This window comes from Nilaparvata lugens, chromosome 13, assembly GCF_014356525.2.
Source record: "Nilaparvata lugens isolate BPH chromosome 13, ASM1435652v1, whole genome shotgun sequence".
NCBI lineage: Eukaryota > Metazoa > Arthropoda > Insecta > Hemiptera > Delphacidae > Nilaparvata > Nilaparvata lugens.
This window is the reverse complement of record NC_052516.1, coordinates 27,396,442-27,422,477: the sequence shown is the minus strand read 5'-3', so window position 1 is coordinate 27,422,477 and position 26,036 is coordinate 27,396,442. Positions and strand designations below refer to the sequence as shown.

General features: G+C 32.9%; 1 protein-coding gene across 6 annotated transcripts in view; it reads right to left on the bottom strand.

Annotated features, from left to right (window-relative positions):
* The window catches only part of LOC111052166 (probable multidrug resistance-associated protein lethal(2)03659), an 84,366-nt gene that overhangs the window by 10,193 nt on the left and 48,137 nt on the right, over positions 1-26,036 (bottom strand). For all 6 annotated transcript variants that reach the window (XM_039440217.1, XM_039440218.1, XM_039440214.1 and 3 more), the window contains exons 11-21: positions 21,688-21,852; positions 18,839-18,960; positions 18,114-18,211; positions 17,494-17,579; positions 16,515-16,679; positions 14,945-15,168; positions 11,285-11,526; positions 9,946-10,025; positions 7,673-7,823; positions 5,689-5,795; positions 4,938-5,061 (exon numbers count right to left, since the gene is read on the bottom strand). In XM_039440217.1, coding sequence (XP_039296151.1) covers positions 4,938-5,061; positions 5,689-5,795; positions 7,673-7,823; positions 9,946-10,025; positions 11,285-11,526; positions 14,945-15,168; positions 16,515-16,679; positions 17,494-17,579; positions 18,114-18,211; positions 18,839-18,960; positions 21,688-21,852 — 1,564 coding nt within the window. The remainder of the gene's footprint in view (positions 1-4,937; positions 5,062-5,688; positions 5,796-7,672; positions 7,824-9,945; positions 10,026-11,284; positions 11,527-14,944; positions 15,169-16,514; positions 16,680-17,493; positions 17,580-18,113; positions 18,212-18,838; positions 18,961-21,687; positions 21,853-26,036) is intronic.

Sequence of the window (26,036 nt, the reverse complement as noted above, 5' to 3'; positions counted from 1 at the left end):
GTCATGGGCGAGGGCGGAATGGCTTCTTGAGTGCAGCAGAGGAACTTTGCTCACGTATTTCACATTAAACTTTTCCTACAGTTACTATTGAATATGATAAGTGGTTGATTATGGGTAAAATGATGGCTGAAATCCATCAAATGTTTGTGTGTGTGATGCTGTTATTAATAACAACCTTAATTCATTAAAAAATTAATAATCCAATTAAAGTTGACAATTCTCAGCCAAAGTTCTCATTTTTATTCATTCAAGAATCAGAAAAAATACAGATAGAACAAAAAATTTGCATTCAAAATACACGCCAACAGCTGATTGGGATGGCTGCAAGATGGCTGAACCAACAAGCGCGTGACCTAGCGGGAAGAATCGTACCTAAGTTTGTTTCATCCAGCTAAAAAGTACTGAAACAGGATTCAGAAATTTAGACTTTTGCTCAAATTACCGAGAAAAATGATCAAAGTAAGCTGAAAAATATTTATAAAAATAACATAGACAACAGAGAATATTTATTGTAGTATTGTTATGTTTTTTATTATTTTAATTTATATGGATATCAAATGGTAATCATTTAACCTCAAAATTCGAATTTTATAATGTATATTTGCTACTTTTCCCATTGCTTGCAGTTGAAATAATAATTATCAATAGAAAAGAACTATTATTTATTATTAAATGATGAGAATTTGTAAATGATGATTATTTAATTATGATTTAGATGAACATAATTATTTTTTTGGATTTCTAGATTGGGATTTAATCATAAATGTAGGGTAGCCATTGAAATGATTCTTATCTAAATCTAACCACAGTCATTGTTACCAATTTAATTTTTGTTTTCGTGCACTAATCCTCCATATAACCCACCAACTATTTTGTGTTGCCATGTTGCAAATCTGGAGTACGCAAAGTAATACTTTGCGCACTAGAGCGGAAAAGTGATTCTTTGTGTTCTGTAATCAGTGCAGGAATGGTCACTTTTCAAGGTAACTGTAGGAAAATAAATGAATACAGGTGGTGAATGAAGTTTATCACGATGAAATCTGAGCAATGTCTCAAAAGTTATGTGTTTGATATTTTGATCCTTGAGGTGTCCTTAAGCGCACCTCTCCACTAGGAAATACTGAAATGAAGTGCATCTAACGGGTGATTCTCATAGAGCATAATCTCATGAACTTGTCATTGTGCGAAATATCAATGTGAGGACAATGTAGTTCGTGATGATGGTTGAAGCTGAAAATTAGGTGTTTTTCACAATACAAGGAGCATTGTTGTCCTGGAAATCTGTACCTGGATTGTACCTGGAAATCTATATGAGTTAGAGCGCTCTAGGTGTTCATAGATTGTAGAGCACAAAAATACACTCAGAGGGATTTTGAATTATACATCTAAATGGTAACAATCGGAAGATATTGTTGATCAAAAACTAAAATTCATCAAAATTTATTTTTTTTCTTCAAATTTCACTAATTTTTGAAAAATCGTAACTCAGTACACATTGGAGATAGAGAGTTCTGAATGATCTCATTTTATTCAAAATTCTATAATCTAAAAAAAAGGAACGAGCAAAAATACACTCAGAGGGATTTTGAATTATACATCTAAATGGTAACAATCGGAAGATATTGTTGATCAAAAACTAAAATTCATCAAAATTTTTTTTTTCTTCAAATTTCACTAATTTTTGAAAAATCGTAACTCAGTACACATTGTAGATAGAGAGTTCTGAATGATCTCATTTTATTCAAAATTCTATAATCTAAAAAAAGGCAAGAGCAAATTTTTCTGTCCGATTACGAGATTTGGCAGAAATAGCTGAAAACTGGAAAATGAGCCGAAAATACGTGGTTTTTGGACCACCCTGTGTCTAGCACAAGGGAATTTTGCATGAAGAAATTGGTTCTGGACTTCTCTTATGTACCCAAATAATATATTGAAAAATCTGAACTACAATATAAATTGCAAGCACACCCCCTTTTTTATGTTTATATTGACTGGACTATTATTGTATGAATTAATTAAGAAATTAAATATCAATGAATTGTTTATACTTTTTGATCATTTCTATCTCAAATATATAGAATGGTCCATAAATCAATTGACAAAAGGATATTAAATTAAAATTGAAACGTCAATTGGGTCACTCTGTATGATACAGTATAAATATACATCAAGGAAATATATCATTTCATGATGTAATACCATGATACATCTTTATACCAGAGTTTACATATTGAGGCACAGGAGTTAATTATAGCCTAATTCATAGCCTTACAAACGATTTGGTAACGACGCAGACCTAGAAAAGGAAAGAGCTACAGTATCTGCATTGTCTGAAGACGCACAAGGAAAAAAAACCAATGGTGCTGACTTGAAAGCGTGATTATCCCAAACAGGAAATAATAATTAAATTCAAAAGTGAAATAATTAAATTCAAAAGTGAATGAAACATAACCCACTTTATGGAGTGTATGAGTCGAAATTTGGGAAAGGAACAATTTTGGGATGTGGCTGTTGGTCCTTCCCCAATCATTTTAATGAATTGTGTTTTCATCATGTGAAGTGGTAAATTGCAAATCCTTTACAGATGATGCGGTATTCTTGATATTTGTAAGAGCGGTCGCTAAAATCCCTATTTTGCGAATAAATTCGCAGAAAGTTAAGGCCGTCCGGCTCACAAAATTGCTGGGTTCAAACCGCAGCTCTAGCTCAGTGGTAGATGCATGAATTTTCCAAATACAATTAATCACCGCAGGGTTCAATGACTGGTGATCATTAATTCTTACCGCTGCTTCCGTGAAGTTCTTGAAGAGTACCAATAAGGAAATCAAAAAGATAGTCGATGACTGATTACCAGTAACCATGTATCCAATCGAGAATAATGAAGAGTTGAAGACCAACTATGGTTTTTTCTAGTTGATTTTTAAAACGCTCGCTATGAATACAGGTATTCACCAATTTATCCTTCTGAAATTCCTTAGAACTTACAACGCCAGTTCTTGAAGTTCTCTGGATCCTTATATGATATAACTGGAACCTTATTAATATAATTATCGATATGGTTGTTCCGGCGGACCAGTATGACTATCATCAAAGGATGATAAGTACTGAATGCTCTTAATAAGATCAATATTAATTGATTCAATAATTTTATGTGCTGCAGAAGATTTTTTTTCTTGGTACTAAGACAGCTCAAACTGTATATCACGAGATGAATTAGGATATAATAAAAACTTCTATGATTTTGTATGCTGACATAAAACACAAAATATATTCCCATAAAATAATATATATATAAAATATTCTTATATCTATAATTTTCTTTAAATAAGTCTTTTCAATAAATGGAATGATTATCACAAGGCTCAATAGCATTCACCGTTGTGAGCTTTAAAAATTATAAATTTGTATTTAATACTGATACGTGGACTTCAAGTCAATTCAGAATTCTACAACTTAAAACCTGTTCGGTCTGTGTATTTAACATGACATATTCAAATCAATGAGTAAATAATAATAAACTATACAATGATCTCAGGATTTTTATGAGTCCGTGCCGTGCATGGAAGTAAGCTTCCTACATAAATCAAATAAATTCATAAAACGTTCTTATAGACTATATGATAGCACTCAACACGTTGCGAATTTTTTAAACTTGAATTAATTTATATAGCGCTTTGATCAATTCCCCAATTCTTATTGAAAGGCCTTTAAAAAACAAGCTCGTTTGAACTAAACACTCACAGTAATGATGTTCTTGAAGATCTTGTAGAATAAATTAATTATTTCCAATAATTAATTAAGCAGGTCCTTTTCATCTCTGCTGGGCTCGCGTGTGGTCCAGATTTCTTATAAATTTCTCTCAGTATTATAAATATATTTATGGGAACAGATTACAATTAAGAACTCTTTAACAACACTGAGTTCACAGATAAATAAACATTAATTACAAATAGTTTACATTTAAAAAAGGGATTGGCTTGATGTTTTTAAAAATTTAATAGGAAGAAAGAACCCTAATTTCCATGTGCGTCCTCACAGATCGGGATCACAAGCAAAGATAAGTGATTTCCAGAAAAATGTCATCTCTTCCTTGAACGATTTGTAAGCTTCCTTCTGATTGGCTTTCTAATTTAGCAAGACTCAATAAAATTGGTTACTTCAGATTCAGGGTTTCTTCAACTTTGTTATGGAAAGATAAATAAAACGTTTTTATATAAATAGATGGAGTGATTGTCTTAGATTATTCCAATAAATAAATTGTGATATGCGATACTATCAAGTAGTGTACATTTAATTTTTTATATGAGCTTTTGTGTATTCTTGGTTTTCGTACTTTTTTTAGATTGCAATAAATACTCATGCAGCAATAATAGTTGTCCCTATTTATTTACATAAACCTTCCCTAGTATATACAGGGTGTTTCAGAAGTAGTGTCGAGAATTTTAGGGTATTGTACCTGGATGCTAGGAGACTACAAATGTCATATTTGAAGTGTCCAAAACTCAGCGGTTATCCTTATAGCTGCCATTTTGTTTTTTTCACTTAAAAATTTTTATCTCAAGAACGAAATGTTGTATTGATCTGAAATTTGGCATGAATATTTATGCTATAAAGACTCAACTATAAAAAATAAAAAAAAATTTTTTCGTTGAAATTTTTCAAAATGGCGGCCATTTTAAATTTTTGATGGCGAATATCTCGAAAACCGTCCATTTTACAGAAAATTTACAAGAGACAAAAAAGTTAGCAAATTTTTTCACGATTCCAATGATACCTAATTTATTAAGATTGGTCGAAGAATCATTGGTCGTGAAAAAATGAATCAAAATCATTGGATGAATAAATAAATGAATTAATTGAAATTTGAACAAATAAGATACACAAAAGAGTAGCTAAGGTTTGAAAAAAATGTTTTAGAAAGAAGACATTGAACTTACTATTGTGCGTGAGAAGGAAACTGTATGTGATGCAACTGATGAACATAAGAGAGATAAAGTCCAGCATGAAAGCAAAGCCTGCTGATGTATAGATGAACAGATACATGGAACCAGTATGAAGATCCTGCAATTAAGCAAGCCATGCAATTTACAGCACAAATCAATAAAAAGTTAAAATATAAAATACATTAGAACATGATATATAAATAAATGAAATTTCATTGGTACTTAATATGATAAAATTGATATATAAGAAATGTGTATGATAAAATTTTATTAAAGCTCATACGTCAAAAATGTTAGTAATAATATCAATCATCTATTTATTCCATGTAGTACAATATTTATTGAACTTACGAAATAGCACTTATATGCCGGTTTTGGTTGAGAACCTAATAATTTACGATGAGTAAGTTGATATTGTTTAGAAAACTTTGATTAATCACTTAGGCTAGGCGCACACCAGTTAGTCAAGACAAGACAAGACATTATCAGACATGTTTAGTCACAATACTTCACATAGTTGCTTATGACGCAACTCACACTGATTAGTCATTGCAATTAGACATGTCTTCATAAGCAACTATGTGAAGTATCGTGACTAAACGTGTCTGATCATGTCTGGTCTTGACTAACTGGTGTGCGCCTAGCCTAAGGGTGATGCACGATTGTACATATTTTTTTTCATTTGTTTTTCAAGGCAGGATAAATATAATTTTCATTGTACTTGAAACTTGAAAAAGTTACTTACTTGATGACTATCAAATTCGGCTTTCAATACTTTCTGTGCTTCCATTGCCCGTATGGTTGTTAGGCCTTGGAGTGTAGCATTCAGGTGTGAGAATACAGGACTGCGTGCTGAAAAACCAAAAAAAATATTTTATTTATTCACTCATTTATTGATAATAATAACTAGTGTATTTAATATTGATGAGAATAAATTTGAGATGAGCCAACAGGCATTTACACAAAAGTGGTTTATTTATTCGTCATTTACAATCAACTTAAGGACAAAGAAGCAGGCTACAGATCAAAACTTCTTTTCATCCCAATTCCATAAAATAAATTGTCCAAATAAAGGTTATGTGCGACTTTCCAATTCTTCACTAATTTCCACATTGAAACAAAACACAAACACTTGAAACAATTAATTTTGAATTTATCCAAATTGATAATAAAATTGGTTCTATCACATTTTAACACAAAAATCACGAGTTTCAGGCTAATATTATTGCGTGTTGAAAATATGAAATATTGAGTAGAATATAATTTATATTAGTCATTTTGGTGTTGAAACTTTATGTGACAAAGCAGTACATAATGGATCATGAAATTCGATAGACTTTTCCTATCTCTGATTAAGAATAGAGATTCCAAAGTTGAAATGTAATGTTCATTATCTATGTGATATAAATATTGGAGAATGTAATGTCCGGTTGTAAAGGTTCAACTAAATTGAATAAAAGACCACTTGTCAAATTTATGGTTAGTGTTAGAAAATTAATGCACGGTTGCATTGTATTTATATTAAATTCAACCATGAATGAACGTTGATTGATGAAAACGTCATGGGAATGTCTTCCGCTTCGCTCATTAGTTCTTAATATCGGGGCACCGAGCTTCGCTCGTTATTTATTTATTGATAGACAGAACTCAATTCTTCAAAATGATTGGGGAAGGACTAACAGGCACAGCCCAAAACTGTTTCTTCCTCGAGTTTTGATTTATACACTATAAATATTCCAAAAAGTAGGTTATGTTCCATACACTTGAATTCAGGTCAAATTTTCAGTCCAAATATTTGAAAGCATAAAAGTTCTAATTTAGATTGTTTACATATCAAATTGAATAACACAATAACACTTTATTAACAAAATAAAGTTAATAATGATTAACTTTGAATATTATGATATATACCATCTCATGTCAACAAATCAGATTATTTTGATCGAGTCAATATAAATTTCTAGATTTCTCGCGAGATACCGTAAGCTAATCTCCAGCTGATTTCCCACACAGGCACACGCATCTTCTGTTATCGACAGACGACGAAACCATCATCTGTTTTTCCAAGGATGAATTTATTATCCTTTTCGTGTCTTTCAGCGAGTTTTCTCAGGGATGAGACCTAGTGAAATCGCATTTTTATATCAAAACCTAATATGTTCCAAATTTCGTGAAAATCGTTAGAGCCGTTTTCGAGATCCGTTGCACATAAATGACCAGATATAAAAATATAAACAGACATACAGAAAGTGCTCGCTTAATATAATAGGATGGCAATGACTTGCTTAGATAACATTACTTAATCACGGTTAAATTTAATAGCCGTACAGCAACTGTCCCTTGATCTCCTAACGCTAACCATAAACCTGACAGTTTATTTAAAGAACAACTTGGAGTAAGTCTTTGACCCGGTGCCCAAAAGCCTATTCAATTTCAATCATGGCCTATTAAATGCCACTTTTAAATGGCCTTTAATTGGCCACTTTAATGCCACTTTTGAATGGTCTTTGACCCGGTTGCCCAAAAGCCTATTAAATTTCAATCATGGCCTATTAAATGCCACTTTTTTTAATGGCCTATTAAAAGCAAGAGGATTTTTTGAAAAGAAGACTACTCTGATTGGTTCTCGTGGCATTTAATCACGGTTAAAATTTAACAGGTTTTTATGCAACTGAGCATTTAATAATAAATATAAAACGAGAACCAATAAATGACTTCAATGTACTCACCGATTCCTTCCAATCGTTTGAGGTTCTTGGATGTTTTGATGAAGAATCTCCTCACATAAATGCATATTGCGCCCAAAATTATTGTCGGAATTATGAAGAGTGGATTTATAATTATGGCCAGCACTAGAGAACCGACTATGCCAACAAGTATCTATAAAACAAAAATGTGCAAAACTTTAATTGAAAAATCATCTCATTTCACAATATTTTTGTAATCTAAAAATAAAAACTTGGGACTGTTTCACACAAATTTTCTATAATTAAAATATTATATTAATTATATTGAATGAAATTCAATTCCCATTACAGATATTTTTAATTAACAAATGTAATTTTGCATGACTACTCAATATTTTTCTAAAATGTATCACCTCGTACCTTTTTTAGTTTCCTTGCCCTAATACCATAGGTAAGGAAAGTATTGCTTTCCAAAAAAATTAAGGTACCCTAATTTCAAGTTTTCTATACGTTTCAAGGTCCCCTGAGTCCAAAAACATGATTTTTGGGTGTTGGTCTGTGTGTGTATGTCTGTGAACACGATAACTCCATTCCTAATCAACCGATTGACTTGAAATTTTAAACTCAAGGACCTTATACTATGAGGATCCGACAATAAGAAATTCAATAAAATTCAATTCAAAATGGCGGAAAAAATGGCGGATAATTACTAAAAAACCATGTTTTTCACGGTTTTCTCGAAAACGGCTCTAACGATTTTCTTCAAATTTATACCATGGATAATAGGATTCATAGGCCCTATCAACTGACATGAGTCTCATTTCTAGGAAAATTGCAGGAGCTCCGTAATATTCTTATAAAAAAATGACGGATAATCACTAAAAAACCATGTTTTTCACAGTTTTCTCGAAAACGGCTTCAACGATTTTCTTCAAATTTATACCATGGATAGCTATTTATAAGCCCTATCAACTGATATGAGTCTCAATTCTGGGAGAATTGCAGGAGCTCCGTAATATTCTTGAGGAAAATGGCGGATAATTACTAAAAAATCATGTTTTTCTTAAAAATGACTTGACCGATTTCTTTCAAAATCATACCCTGTATAGTTATTTATCAGCTCTATCAACTGGCATGAGTCTCCTTTCTGGAAAACTAATGGGGGATCCACCCCATCCTTGAGAAATGGACTTTGTAACCTCCTTCTCGTGCATGAGGTAGGTAGGTAGAGCAGTTCATATAAAGAACACAAAGTCGATATATTTCATCTGTAGAACAGCTGTTTTGACGACTTTAAAAAAAAATCATCGAATTCCACAATTTACACAAAGGAAAAAGTACTCTGGAAACAATTATATATACACATATACAGAAGTCTGATCGTAGTTTCAAATATGTTGCCGCCAATCGTCATTATGTTATTCCCCCAAATTATTCTTGTTTAAGAATGAGGCTTACAGTTCAATGAGCAAGGAAAGTTGTGTGAGTGCGCCACACCAGATTTTTAATCTTTTGGTTTCTCTTTTAAAATACGAGATGCTTCGACATTGAATACAGATCGTTTAAAATTGACATAGTCATAAACGCCAATATATGATTGTTTTTACAAGAGAAAACCAAAGAGTTTTGGATGCCTCATTTGAAAATATACATAAAATTATTCTAATCTATTTTATTCTAGCGATATTTTAATTACAATCAATACTAAGCACAGGAAAACGAACAACATAATTTAGAATTCAACGCAGAATATTTATATTTCTATTTATTCAATTGAAAACAGAATAATATGTTTATTTATTTATTCACTGAATAGCAATAACGGAATGAAAAACAGGCTCTATCTAAAACTTCTTCTGTTCCTAAATTTAGACCAATAAAATTGACTAATGTTATTCTGCATTATTGGGGATGGCATGTACATGGTCTATGTTGAACCATAGAGAAACAATAGCGTAAGTAGATATCCAATGGTATAGGGCGTTTATGTCGCAACTTTTACTGTTATCCCAAGACGATTACTGTCAATTATTGTTGATTTTTACTGATTTGACCGGGTAAGAGTGTATTAACGGCACAATATGAGAGACTACTAGCGTCATAAAGCTTCACGGGAAATAACTACGTGGGCTATCGGCTTGAGATAACAGTAAAAGTTGCGACATAAACGCCCTATGCCATGGGATATCTACTTATGCTATTGTTCCTCTATGGTTGAACGTTCTAATTCTAAATTAATAGATTATTGAAAATATAGGATTAAGCAGGTATAATAAATGAATAATACTGGTGAAATGCAATTTTGGTAGAATTACCTGAACAACGTCAAGCATACACTTGGGCAGCCATTCGTCAATCATACCGAGATCTTTAGAAAAACGATTCAGTATACGACCTGCAAAAAGTAAATAGCAAAATTGGTATCAAACCCTAATATTTTTTCAACACACCAAGTAGCTTTACAGAGCCAACCAATACAAGCTGGAGATAAGGCTACTATTAAAAACCAGGTTCTGTTTAATTTTGTGAGTTTGTTGGTAAGTTAAGATTGATTTCCAAACAAAATTTAAGATGCAAGGAAAAAATCCTTTTCGACTGTTTTTGAAATGGTCATACTGTACTTGAATTTCAAATCACAAAAGCATGGAAAGTGAAAACAACACATTCAGTTGGTGATAATTCCAATGAAAAAATATACCTATTGTACTTGAGTTTTCAATCCATAGGGTAACTTAAATTTTAGATTTGATTATTGATTATGAAGTTATTCCAATCGACCAACTTCAAAAACTATCATAGGATTATTTATTCAAGAGTTTACTGAATTTTTAGTACTTGATCCTGGAAGCTGGATGGTTAGTGATGTATTCAAGAATTCAAGAACCATGCTTATATACTCAATACTTGGGCTACACTCTCACCGAGTTCGTACGAATGAAGACGCTCGCAAGAGTGTGGACGGCTACTTTGCCACCTTTCGCCTTTTGGTCTCATCGCTTCGCTTTCGCAAAGACACTCGCCGAATGTCCAACACGAGCAACTCGCAATTGTTTTGCCGTCCAGGCTCTACTCACACTAACACAGGTCCAGTCACGAGTACCTGTATTTTGGACCTTTCGACTTGAATGATTTAAAATTGTATAATAATTATAGACGAGAACACGTTGAAATTTGTCGATAAAGTAGTAAAATTTCACATTGTACTCCTTTTCCTTTTATATTATCCTTGAAATGCAAAATTTCCAAAAACCTTGTATATACGTCGACGCGCAATTAAAAAAGGAACATACCTGTCAAATTTCATGAAAATCTATTACCTCGTTTCGCCGTAAATGCGCAACATATAAACATTTAAAGATTAAGAGAAATGCCAAACCGTCGACTTGAATCTTAGACCTCACTTTGCTCGGTCGACAATTTTAAGAAAGTCAAGTTAAAAGGTCTGAAAAACTGACCGTACTCTAGAGTCGTACGATTTCAGTCGCGGTAGAGTGAATCAAGACAGACCGAGTTGTTCGGGTTGGAAATTCGGCGAGCGACTCGGCGAGAGCGAAGCACAACATAATTGGTTCGAAAAAAGTTATATAACATATCAATTGTATATTGTAGAACTATCTAAAAAAATATGTAAATTTTGTATTAGTAGTCACTTACCAGAAGGATTATTGTTGAAGAAGGCAATACTAGTGCCAATGATGCCAGTGAACATGCGATTGTGGAGGCCACTCGAGCACCTGATGCAAGTGTAGCAGAAGATGGCCGCCCTGATCAGACCGAACACAATGACACTAGATACTAGAGTGCCGTGCGCACTGGCCAGCACATCACTGGGCCACAGGTCATCGCTGGTGATGTTCATCTTCCGGTCGTAGGAACGACGCTCCTCTATACCTGTCCTGAAGCAACCATTATTGAAATAACGATTTCATTGAAATAGCTTCATGTAGAACACTATTTCGTAGAAAAAGGTGATTGACTCTGCCTTCACTTTATGTGCTTTCGTGTTGTTTATATGATGAAAAGCAGTAATTTTAGAGTAAATGGTGATATCCATAGTTAGGGCCTACTCCACAAGAAGCAGCCTTAAGGCTGTGCAAAGGCTAAAAATAAACTTTATACTATAGTGAGGTCCACGTTATAATGGCAGTGGATAAAGATAGAAGAGCAGCGTTGCCTGTTCTCTGCCTTAATTAATTATATTTCCATATTGTCAAAATCATATTTGGCAACTTTATGCAGCTAAAAAAGGATGGAACCACCTATTTTGTGGAATGATAGACAAGGATAGCAACATCAAAGTTAATCAAATACTGCCATTATAACGTGGACCGCACTATGGTGACATTTTTCAAAGTTTTTCTATTTGTATGTCATCAAGCTATCAAAATGAAAAAGTTTTCTCAGGAAAACATTACTTTTTTGAGATATGAGTGCCTAAAGTTGAAATGTTTGGGACAGAACATTTCAAATTCGGTAAGAGATAAATCCATGAGATTTAGAGGATAAATTCTTCATGGTATTGTAGATTGATGTTCATTCGCACAACACAAGAAATAGGTTGAACCTTAGAAACGAATATTGTCGGTACAAATCTAGTCATATTAGTTATAGGGCTTGTGCAATTAGGTTTTATAATCAGTTACCGTTACATATAAGAGGCTTACTAGTGAGTGAATATAAACTTAAAATTAAGGACTATCTTATAAGAAACTGTTTTTATACCAATGATGAATATTTTGCCTTCAATATGGAAATTTTTTATGACGTTGATGTGATGATTTCTTGTTGTTTTTATGTAGTATGATATATTATATATGTAATTTTCTCATGACGTGGCCTATACAAATTGTAATTTGTCTTTGGCAATCAATGGATTTTTATTTGATTTGAATAAAACAATAATTTTCTGAAAATATCAATTTTTGAGAAAGTTATTCAATTTACTAAAAATAACCAAACATATTTTTAGTTGAGTTATTTTTGGTAATTTTTAGTAAATTGAATAACTTTCTCAAAAATTGATATGTAGAATATCATCCCCGATATTCCAAATGCTAAAAACGTTTCACGGTTGTAGGGTTAGAGGGGAAGATATTTTTTATGAAATTGAAAACATTACAAAAATATGTTTTTCTTTTGAATACGCCTATCACGTTACTGAGAATAATTATAATATGTCGTAATAAATAAGAATTTTATAACAAAATAACGGGGAAAATTTCTCCTTTCTATAGGTGTCTAGATCATTTTTATCCGACCTATAGTTATTTTCTAATAAAATTTATGATTATGTTCGTGATGTATTTTTTGGCTGAAATAAATCATTGAATCATTGAATATCGAGGATTTTGAGCAGAAAACATGACATTTTCGACATGCTGGATACTTATTTGTTTCCAAAGATAAGTGGGTGAAGAAAACGACAAAGTTGCTCAGAAATAATTTAAATCATTTTTCCAATTGCCTAAAGTAGTCGGATGAATGTATTTTAGGTTCTCAGGAGTTTCAAAGTAAGAAGGGCTGATCATCAACATCATAAAGATTTCAATGATCGTAGTTGTCGTATTGACACTTGGAAACACTATAATAGTCGTTAAATATTGACATAAATAAATTAAGAAAAAATAAAATTAACATGCCTTGTCTCTAAACATTAAAACATAAGAGGACCGTTCTAGTTGATTCATTCATAGATATTATTATCAAGTTTGACGAGCTGATACCTGAGGGTCATGGTGGGCATCTAAGCCAGCATATATATTTACCTATATAAATAAAAAAATTAAATCTAATGAGGCAATACTGACCAATAAGAGACAAAGTAATCGGCGCCGCTGGCACAAGTCTGAGTGGCAACGAACATCAGCGTCATCATGAACAGAACTCCGCAGTTGGCGCCCGAACGGAAATAGTCCAGGTAGACAGATCGCATCGGTCGTTTCGCCACTTCGGCATCTTTCTCCTGAGGCTGGTCGACCGCCTCAGCTTCCCCCACCACTGACCCATCTTCATGAGAACTGGATTGAGTACTCTGCACAAATTAAATTACATTTTTGTCAAGAAATTAAATTAAATGTTTGTGAAATGAAAATAAATTATTATAGTGTGTTTAATAATAATGTAAAGTGTTGAAATTGTAAGCTTTTCCAATCAATTTATTCTAATAGCGCTACTAGTGAGTGAATATAAACTTAAAATTAAGGACTATCTTATAAGAAACTGTTTTTATACCAATGATGAATATTTTGCCTTCAATATGGAAATTTTTTATGACGTTGATGTGATGATTTCTTGTTGTTTTTATGTAGTATGATATATTATATATGTAATTTTCTCATGACGTGGCCTATACAAATTGTAATTTGTCTTTGGCAATCAATGGATTTTTATTTGATTTGAATAAAACAATAATTTTCTGAAAATATCAATTTTTGAGAAAGTTATTCAATTTACTAAAAATAACCAAACATATTTTTAGTTGAGTTATTTTTGGTAATTTTTAGTAAATTGAATAACTTTCTCAAAAATTGATATGTAGAATATCATCCCCGATATTCCAAATGCTAAAAACGTTTCACGGTTGTAGGGTTAGAGGGGAAGATATTTTTTATGAAATTGAAAACATTACAAAAATATGTTTTTCTTTTGAATACGCCTATCACGTTACTGAGAATAATATAATATGTCGTAATAAATAAGAATTTTATAACAAAATAACGGGGAAAATTTCTCCTTCTATAGGTGTCTAGATCATTTTTATCCGACCTATAGTTATTTTCTAATAAAATTTATGATTATGTTCGTGATGTATTTTTTGGCTGAAATAAATCATTGAATCATTGAATATCGAGGATTTTGAGCAGAAAACATGACATTTTCGACATGCTGGATACTTATTTGTTTCCAAAGATAAGTGGGTGAAGAAAACGACAAAGTTGCTCAGAAATAATTTAAATCATTTTTCCAATTGCCTAAAGTAGTCGGATGAATGTATTTTAGGTTCTCAGGAGTTTCAAAGTAAGAAGGGCTGATCATCAACATCATAAAGATTTCAATGATCGTAGTTGTCGTATTGACACTTGGAAACACTATAATAGTCGTTAAATATTGACATAAATAAATTAAGAAAAAATAAAATTAACATGCCTTGTCTCTAAACATTAAAACATAAGAGGACCGTTCTAGTTGATTCATTCATAGATATTATTATCAAGTTTGACGAGCTGATACCTGAGGGTCATGGTGGGCATCTAAGCCAGCATATATATTTACCTATATAAATAAAAAAATTAAATCTAATGAGGCAATACTGACCAATAAGAGACAAAGTAATCGGCGCCGCTGGCACAAGTCTGAGTGGCAACGAACATCAGCGTCATCATGAACAGAACTCCGCAGTTGGCGCCCGAACGGAAATAGTCCAGGTAGACAGATCGCATCGGTCGTTTCGCCACTTCGGCATCTTTCTCCTGAGGCTGGTCGACCGCCTCAGCTTCCCCCACCACTGACCCATCTTCATGAGAACTGGATTGAGTACTCTGCACAAATTAAATTACATTTTTGTCAAGAAATTAAATTAAATGTTTGTGAAATGAAAATAAATTATTATAGTGTGTTTAATAATAATGTAAAGTGTTGAAATTGTAAGCTTTTCCAATCAATTTATTCTAATAGCGCTACTAGAAAGCTAAATAACAAAGAATTATATGAGTAGTGTCTGAAAGAAAATAAAAAAGATACTACAGTGATGTCCACGTTATAATGGCAGTGTGTGATTTGAAATGGTGTTGCTATCCTTGTCTATCGTTCAACAAAGCAGATGGCGCTATCTCTTTCACGCATTGCGATGTTGCCACATCGTTTATCAACAATGTAGAAATTCAACTAATTGACAAAATATTTAATCTCAATTATGAAAATTTATTATTACATCTTTGAAAAATGTATTTTCTTGACAAATAAAAATATGATCAACTATTTTCAACAATAATGAACAGTTAAATTCATCAGATATACCAGTATCAGCTGTTTGGGTGGCAAGGCTGAGATCTGGCAACTCTTTTCTCCCATCTTCCTACACTGCCATTTTAACGTGGACCTCACTATAGTAATTCTAAGCAATTAAGCTTTTTATTTTTCGATGAATGAAGTTTATCGAATTCCATTTCATGAATGAAATAGCAATCAAGTTTCAAGTGTTACTATAGTGAGATCCACGTTATAATGGCAGTGCAGAAAGATAGGAGAACAGCGTTGACCATTCTCTGCCTTGCCACTGCATTCCATAGAGGACAGCTGATACCGGTATATCTGGTGTAATATTAAAGGCCGGTTGCACGGGCTAATATAAAAAGGAGGCTTCTCTGATTGGTTCTCATGGAATTAATCACCGTTAAAATTTAACAGGCTTTTGTGCATCCGGCACTAAATGTTCATTCTTGTTTGAAATAATTAAATATATCCTATTCATCAGGAAAATATACTTTTTAAATGATTAAATAAAACATTATAAAAATTGAGATTGAATATTTTGTTGAATATATTTCTACATTGTTAAAAAACAATCTAGCAACGTTGCGCAGCTCGAAAAGGATAGCGCTATTCTGCTTTGTTGAATGACATATAAGGATAGCAACACCAATGTCAATCAAATATTATAACGTGGACTGGACTCTAATGTTCTAAAATGTAACTGCCTTTATAATATGGACTCACTATAGATTTGACTCTAATGTTATAATTTTATTTACACTACAAATGTTTGATTCTATTATAAAACATTTCAGCATGACAGCTCATTTTTATGTTGAATAACACAATATCAAGTATTTGAATTTTGAGAAAAGAATTTTGAATAAAGATAGAGACGATTGTAAATACTTACTCTTACAGAGCTTCTTGATATCATTCTCTTCAATTTCGGACTGTTTTCTATTTCATTCTCAGTTGCGCTGTCACTATTCACTTTGTCATCTCTTGAAATCATTCTCACAAAGTCTACTCCAGAATTTTTCAAATTACCATAGGAGCCTTGATTTTCAATGCAACCCTGGAAATAAAAAAAATACAATTTTATTCCTAGAGTAAGATAATAAACAAGTATAATGCACTAAAAATTAAGATAGTATAACGATCATAGTTGCATTATCCCTCCCTATACTCCATTCAAGAGTTGATAGATCGGACTATAGATCGAAGTTTTATGACTGTTCTCAATTATTGTTTTATTTGTCTTAATGAATATTGACACTATTCCTATGTATCTGTACATTATTGTGAATAGTACTACTATAGATACTATATAACTTACATCTTTGTAATTTAAGTTTACAATGAAACGGAAGGTCTTTAAATAAATGACTATTTATTCACAAGCTTGTTACCGTACCAATGTTATATATTGAAAGATACCTACTATTATGTGCGCTAGCGAGGGACTGTCGTGAAAATACGTTACCTTTCATCACAGTTATCCTGAATTAACACTATCAACTAAGGAAATTGCTGATCTCATTAATAATTGTCTATAGAATTTACTATAATTCATCTATATTACTCATTTACTTCATTTATATTACTTGTATGTAAGAGTACTATTTTCATAGAAAAGCATAGGTTATTCAAGTTTTTATAGAAATCGAGCAATCTCAATCCATTGAGTGATCAAAGAAAGAGTAGTACAGAGTAGTAGGTAGACAGAAGAGTTAATACATTTAAAAATGAAGGCCCCTTCATATTTCATAATTTTCCATCACCCATTAAAAAAATATGGGTCTTGAAAAATTAGAAAAAGTTTTGTTCTGAAAAGTAAAAGAATTGCTCAAAAGAATTTGAAAAGTTGAAATATTAGTTGAAAAACTTACATTGTTCAATAGAACGACGTGGTCGACACCAGAAAGATATTGAAGTTGATGAGTGACTAATATTACTGTTTTCTTTTTTAAGAAACCTAAAATATGAAAAAAAATAATTGAGTGTCAATTCTTTACAGTGCAACTGAACATATTAATATACATTTTTTAAAATTGTATCAAACATCTTTTCCTACAGTTCAACACAATGGAAAAAGATATCGTGATTACAAATCATTCTAATTGAATAAATGAAATTTACTGAGAAAAACAACAGTTCAATACAGTTTTGATTTAGTAAATAGTTTTGATTTTATCTTCCTTATAATATTGGACACACATTTTGACAAATTAGTCCACAAACTGAAGTTTAAAGAGGAGAATAAATTATTTGAATTTATTCTAAGCTGAGAACAAATAGTTATAATTGAAATTGAACTTAAATTTCAAAATGTAAAGTATTTTGAGAATTAAGAGAAAAATCAAAGCAATGCATTATCAAATATGATGAAAATATAGTATGAACTTCCTATTATAAAAAACACATATTTTTATGCATGAATATAAAAAGGTAACAGTACTAAAATAACAAATTTGAGTAATAAAAAAATACATAGAAAATAAAAACTAACCTTTAATACAGTCATCAAAAAGATGTTTTCCAACATGAGTATCAACGGCAGATAAGGGATCATCAAACAAATAAATATCAGCATCTCTGTATACAGCTCTGGAAAAAACAAATTTCTGCACAATTATTTATTTATTTCATTTATTAACAATCACAAATAATTATATTATACAGTGCAATGAAATGCATAAACAGGATTTATTCTTTATTACAATGATCGTGCAGAACAACAAGCTCGCCCCAAAAATTGTCTTCTATTAGTTATTAATATTTCAACTATAATGATATTATTTAGTTTATTTTGATAAAAAAACATTGTCAAAAATAAGGTAAGGCTTGCTTCATAAAATGTCACTAGAACTCTCATCTCATTACCTTCGCACAAGCTAAAACCTCATGTGGGCATTATCTGGAATTAAAAAAAACCAAGGTCCAAAATGTTTTATAATAGAACATAGAAACCAAATATTTATATTCAATGAGTATAAGGATATACTGCCTAAAAATGAGATCATGTTAAATGAATAGTTATAAACGTTTTTAATAAACTTATAAATTTTAGAGAAAGAAAGTTTACAGGGGATATTTTACAAAAAACCTATTAAGATAACAAAACTAATTAAAAGAATAGCCTACGATGTTGATATTGTCAATACCACTTTAACTTATTAAAATGATTAATATTTAATTACTTCAAATTTTTAGAAAAGATAAGAGTAGACAAACCTGGCCAAATTAATTCTAGCCTTCTGTCCTCCGGATAATGATGCTCCTCTCTCCCCAACCAGTGTCATGTCTCCGTATTGAAACAGTTCAAAATCTCTTTCCAAAGCACACACACGGGTCACCTGATAAGCAACAAAAAATGGAAAATGTTATAGCAATTCTGTCTTGAATAGTTTGATTGATGTACAACTCGGTTCTAAAGCTGAATGCTGATTGATCTGCCGATATCCCAATTTTTGGAGTAGAAGAAATCAATAACTTTTTAATTAAATTTAAACAATTTTTTATAATTCACAAACATGGTATTTCAATTTATTTGTATTATCCACAAATCATGGCAGATGTAACAGGGAAAAAGAGACTCAATCCGAGACTGTTTCTCCACCTAATTTTGACCAAATTGTGAATTGTTTGATAAATCTTTTCCTACGATAGGCCTATAGTGAGGTCCACGTTATAATGGCAGTGAATAAACATAGGAGAATAGCGATGCCGATTCTCTGCATTATTTAATTATATTTCCACACTGTCAAAAACATAATTGGCATCGTTGTGGACCTAGAAAAGGATAGTACCACCGGCTTTATCGAATGATAGACAAGGATAGCAAAACCAAAGTTGATCAAATACTGTCATTATAACGTGGGCCTCACTATAGGAGTGTTCTTCCTCTTTTAATGCAAGGAAAATAATCTTATATTTAAGTCAAGTCTTCAAATTGTAAGCTTTTTCTATCAATTTATTCCAATAGGGTTATTAGGAAGCTGAACTACATACAAATATGCGAGTCATGTTTAAAAGAAGATAGAAAAAGGTACTATTTAGGTACTATAATACTATAATTTAGGTACTAAAAGGAATTACTAGTAATTCTGTAGTTAAGTTTTTCTATTCTTGTATAAGGTTTTTGGTTGAATGAAGTACATTAAATTCCATTTCATGAAATATAAATTGAGAAAATAAAGCGTTAGGCTACCTTCACACACATTCGGTTTCATTCGGTTTGGTTCGTTGCCGAAAACGAATGAGACTTTCATACATATCAGGCTTTAATTAGAACGGTTCTAATTCGGTATTTTCTTCTCAGACACAGCTGTGTTTAGATTTTCACAATATTCATGCTGGTATTAAAATATAACAGCTGGTGTTCAAATAGTAAGGCCGGTTACAGAGCTCGACCGACCGTCAGTGCGTATGTACCATCCTGACCGTACGCATCGATGAATCAGTTTTACACATTCAGAGCTCGACCGACCATCAGTGCGTACGCACTATCCTAACCATACATAAGTTTTTCTGACTCACAAAATGAACGCCTTTACAGATTGTTTAATTGCAGCTTATTATCTTTGTAAACGAAAGATTAAAAGAAGTAGATATCAAGTTCACCCGATGGTCGCCCAAAGAGCATTTCAAAGGGAATTTAGTACCATTATATACATCATTGCTTGGGTTGAAGATACATTTTTCAACTACCTCAGAATCTCCATAAGAAATTTTGATGAGTTATTTCGAGCTTGTATCACCATTGGGAATACTTGCAGTCACTTTAAGCTACGGATCAAATTAATGTAGATAATATTAATAATATATGATTTTTTCAATAAAAAATTTAGAAATGATTGAAGAAATGTATAATTCTGATTGAAGAAAAACTCTGAATTCAAATATGACACTATTAATAATTGAATTCATTCATTATGCTATTCAATTCAATATCAGCTGATTGTCGGGCAGAGGTGTCAGCACATTGGTTATGTTGCGATCGGACTACTGATCAGTACAGCTCTGAAAGATTCTATTTGTTTCAATAGTGCGTCAGTCGACCGATGGAACGGATGCGCACGAGCTCGACCGATGATACTCGTACGCTGTATAAAACGCATGGTCCTGACCGTGCGCGTGCGTGTGCGTGCCGTCAGTCCTGCTCTGTACGGATACATGGAAAATCTATGGAAAAGACAAGCGCGACTGACGTACGCACTGACGGTCGGTCGAGCTCTGTAACCGGCCTAAGATGTGATTTCTTGAACTACAACATTTTCAAGTTGATTCAAAATTGTGAACTCTCTGACTAGTTTATTTTTGACTATGTTAATTTTGAACGTTCACATTGATTATTTTTTTAAATTTAAAATTTGTTTCTTGTTTTGGATCATGGTAAATAACCTTTATCTCTTCTCTCCATTAATGAAATACAAATTCTCCCTGAGTTTTAATTTATCTTCACATTTTTTTTAGCAATCCAAACTATTCATTGAGAAAAAATCCTCCAGTGAACTAACTGAAATGAATATTGACCATAAGATTTTGACATGAAAGATTTTAAATTTAAAACAGATAATCACGATATCAGGTTGAAATAAAAGCAAAAAACTGAGCGTGTGTGAAAGACTTTGTTTTTGTTTCCTGTTTCCTAGCAACGAATTCGTATGATAAAACCTATTCGTGTCGAGGGGGCGATCGGTGCTATGCGGTTGCTATTCGGAACCGAATTCAAACCGAATCACCGTTTCACACTTATCGGAATTGGCCGAAACCGAACCGAACCGATCCGAGTGTGTGTGAAAGTAGCCCCTCACTAGAAACGAATTTAAACCTGATGGAATTTATTAGTGTCAAGTGGGCGTTTGGTTCTATGCATAAATTTGAATTCGGTACCGAATAGAAACCGAATTATCGTTTCACACTTATCGGAATCTGCCGAAAACGAACTGTACCGAACCGAATGTGTGTGAAACTAGCCTTACGCCGTTAAGGGTCACTAGAGACTGTCGATATTCTGTTACAAAGGAGCAACCTTTAAAAAGCGTTACATCAAGTACGGTAATTCAGTGTTGCTTGCTGACCTGTTTGTAGCGTTTCTTGTCGAAGGGCAGTCCAAACGTGATATTCTGTCGGATGGAACCGGAAAAGACCCACACCTCTTGAGTGGCATAGGACACCCGCCCTTTAACCTCGATGTCACCCTTCGTGATGGGCATTTCGCCCAATAGTAGCTGCAGGAACGAACTCTGAAAATCACAAAATGCAACAAACTTTAAAAAAGGAAGAAACAAACAAACAACAAAAACAACTCTTGGTAGTTCCATATCTTTTTAAAATGTATGAATTGAGTTTTTTTTGAAATCTGTGGTTTTTGACAATTTCTTCTTTTTCATTCAGTATGAATTAAGGGCTACTTTCTTGTATATATAATTATTTTTTACATAAACAAAAACACCATTGAATAATTGATTGTTTAGTGAGGCATTAGTAGAAACTTCATTATTGGCACTTGGTTTTTAATAAAAACGTCACTGTCTATTCAGATACTTGTATAAAAATGTTGCATAACTTTTTCTTCCGCAATTGAGAATACTGTATCTCAATACTGTACGGTTCAAACATGTCATACATTGAGAGAAGCTATGCAATTTCTAAGGCCTTCCCTAGAAGCCTCATTTCGTTGCATGGAAATTTGAGTGGAATCTTTTGTTTCCCGTTCATAACACCTTCTGACTATTTTCTGGGCTATTCAAAGGAATGTATACATAAAATATACCCATAATTGAAGCCCTGAGATAATGAAGATAATAGCACAAGAAATTCAAGTAAATACTATGTGCAACGCTTCAGTGGAATATGGACAACTTCTTACAATGTCTACAGAAGTTTATTCACAAGAACGGACACCAATCAACAGTTGTTATTTTCCGTCAATACAATACACTACAATAATTTTCCGTCACTACAATAATTGTTATAATCTATAATATAATGAAGGGAAGAATTGGCTTATACACCAACGGGATAGGAAATTCACTAAAAACGCATCATCACGTCTGAACTACTGGACTGATTAACTTGAAATTTTGGATGTAGATTCTTAATTCACCGAGGATGGTTATAGGTCTATTTTCAATTCTTCAAGATTCCATTACGTCAAGTTTTCAGTTTGTAAAGTTATTAATTAATCCCTTGCGGAGCATGGGTTACCTACTAGTCTATAATTTAATAAAGGGAAGAATTGGGTTATACACGTTCGGGATAGGAAATTCACGAATGACGTATTATCACATCTGAATTACTGGACTGATTAAGTTGAAATTTTGCATATTGATTCTTTATCTAGCAAGGATGGTTAAAGTCCTATTAAACATTCGTCAACATTTCAGTAGGTCAAGCTTTCAGTTTGTCAAGTTTTTAAATAGACCCTTGCGAGCACGGGTTACCTGCTAGTCTACAATATTATTGAAAAGGTAACTTAAAAGGTGCACATTGGAAAAAATGAGCTTCGTTTGAAAATGAGGGTCTAACTGCTATTTCAAATTATCCATAGTTCATTGTCCAACCCTGCATTATTAGAGGCTGTGGTTTCATATAAATAATGCTTAAGGTCTATTGTTCACATAACTACTAAATATCTGAGGACCGAGCTCTGGAGTAGGCCTACAAAAGCATAGACAATTTATAACGAAAGAGGAAATCTATATAAATAAAAATCGAGCCTCAAATTTTGACGTTCAATAACTTTTTTATGTGTGCACCAAATTTGATGATTTTTTTTATTTGTGTTCGTTATGTTCAGGAACAGGTTTATGGCCTATCAAATTTATAATCCGACTTCAGGATTCTTTCCTACGGTCCTTCAAAGTTTACATGTAATCCTTATGGGAGAAGATTTGTGAGCTGGCCACATACAGAAATAAAAATCAGCTGTTATAATCATTGCGTCATCCAACATCCGTCGATAAATAAATGTAGACAAGAGTGTGTGCTGCTCCGTAACCGCCCATGTATTTTATTCTAAGCCCCCCGACTAAAAACAAAATGACTGTTCTGTGTGTAACCATCCAGCAGTGCGGCCTCAGGTTAAAGACATTGCTTTGCTTCGAATAATTGTGCTGTCTTCGGTGTTTAGAATTAATTGATTTTTAGTTAATCATTTATTTTGGAGTTGGATAATTATCTATATAAATGAAATGTATTAAAATCCCCCGAAGCCAGTTACTTATTCAAATATCAGTTACTCATTCAGTCACATTTATATTAGTTACAGTTATTACATATTTTAGTTATTAGTCACATATTATATTCAGTTACTTAAATTTTGGAGTTTTAAATTCCCTGCATGTTTAAGTAAGTTAAAGGAGAGAACGGGGAAGCACATGTGATTTATGCAAAAAGATAGCATCGCTTAAACTACACTTCGATTAATGATATGCGTGATCAATTAATTTGCCAGTTATGATTTTATCGTACACGCACATGGAAGAGTATGCTGAACTGATTATTTAGTCAATAAAAAATAATAGGATGGTCTGGATTTGAGGATTGTTAGTATAAGTTATAGATTTTGAGGTGTGCATCCAGCTAAAGTTTGTCATGAGATGCATCAACTATTTGGCGGTACGAAGTTCGCCGGGCCAGCTAGTAATAATATAATTTATATGTTGATCATGTCGATTAATTTCTTGCCGGATAATATTTCTCGTGAGATCAGCGGTTTGAATGCAGTAGTTCAAAAGCTGAGGCATAATTTGGTCTCACTCCCACAAATGCACTCGCTCACTCACTTCCACTATCGTCAGACGACGAAATTTTGTTTTTCCAAGGATGAATAATAATTATCCTTTTAATGCCCTTCAGCGAGTAATACCAGGTATGATACCTAGTGCAATCGAATTTTCAAATCATAAACCTACTTTGTTCCAAATTTCGTGAGAATCGTTAGAGCCGTTTTCGAAATCCGGTGACATAAAGACAAATAAACAGAAATTGCTCGCTTAGGAGCGATTATCAATTATAGCAAGCAATTATCCTATTATATTAAGCGAGCAATTTCTTTATATCTGAATATATTTTTTTATTTGGTTATTTATATTAATTGGTTATATTTATTTATCCTATTATATTAAGCGAGCAATTTCAGTATATCTGAGTATATTTTTTTATTTGGTTATATTTATTTATGTTCAACGGATCTCGAAAACGGCTTTAACGATTTTCACGAAATTTGGAACATAGTAGGTTTATAATATAAAAATTCAATTGCATTAGGTCTCATCCTTGGGAAAACTCACTGAACGACATTAAAAGGATAATTCATCCTTGGCTGAAATAGCTGAGACTTTCGTCGTCTGTGGATAGTAAAAAGTGAGCGAGTGATTCTGTGAAAAATCAAAATATCGCATCCCCGAAATTCATAAGCTGACGTATAGCCAGCTGTAAAAGATAAACACGATTATTTTAGAGAATTGTGTTCGAGCGAAGCTCGGTGCCCCGATATTTATCAATATTATAGCAAGCAATTAAATTATAGGATATTGTATAGTATTAACGGTAATGTGATTATAGAGGAAACTCAAATAATGAGCAGGTGGGCTGAGCACTTCGAGAAAATTGGCACAAGCTCAGAAGAATCTCCAGATGTAGACAATTGGGTAGCAAAGTACCATACAGTAGACATGGAAGTAGCAGAACCAAGCCTTGAAGACATAAGAGAATCCATAGGCAAGTTGAAAAATGGTAAAGCAGCTGGAGAGGACAACATTACTGCTGAAATGTGGAAATATGGAGGAGAAGCTTTGGTAAAGTGGATGCATGAGTTAATCACACTGATATGGAGATCAGAAAAGATGCCACCTGAGTGGAAAAAAGGCCTTATATGCCCCATCTTGAAAAAAGGCGACAAATTGCTTTGTTATAACTATAGGGGTATCACTTTACTAGACATAGCCTATAAAATTTTCACTCGCATACTGAAAGTCAAGTTGAACACTGGCAGAGATAATAATAGACGAATATCAGTGTGGTTTTCGACCTGGCAGAGGTACTACAGACCAAATATTTACCCTGAGACAGATAATGGAGAGATTCTATGAACACAACATAAACTTACACATGCTGTTCATTGATTTCAGGCAGGCTTTTGACAGGGTAAAGAGAGTGGAAGTGCTGGAGGCGCTAGAAGGTTTTGGATTCCCTAGGAAATTAATCAGTCTAGTGAAAATGACCTTGACTGACACAAAAGGCTTAGTGCTAAGTGAAGGAAGAATGAGTAGAGAATTCACTATCACTGAAGGCGTAAGACAGGGAGATGTCCTATCAGCCTTGCTTTTCAACATAGTTCTCCAGAAAGCAATGGAAAGCATTGACAGAAGAGGCAACATCATGAATAGGATGACACAAGTCCTGGCATATGCGGACGATGTTG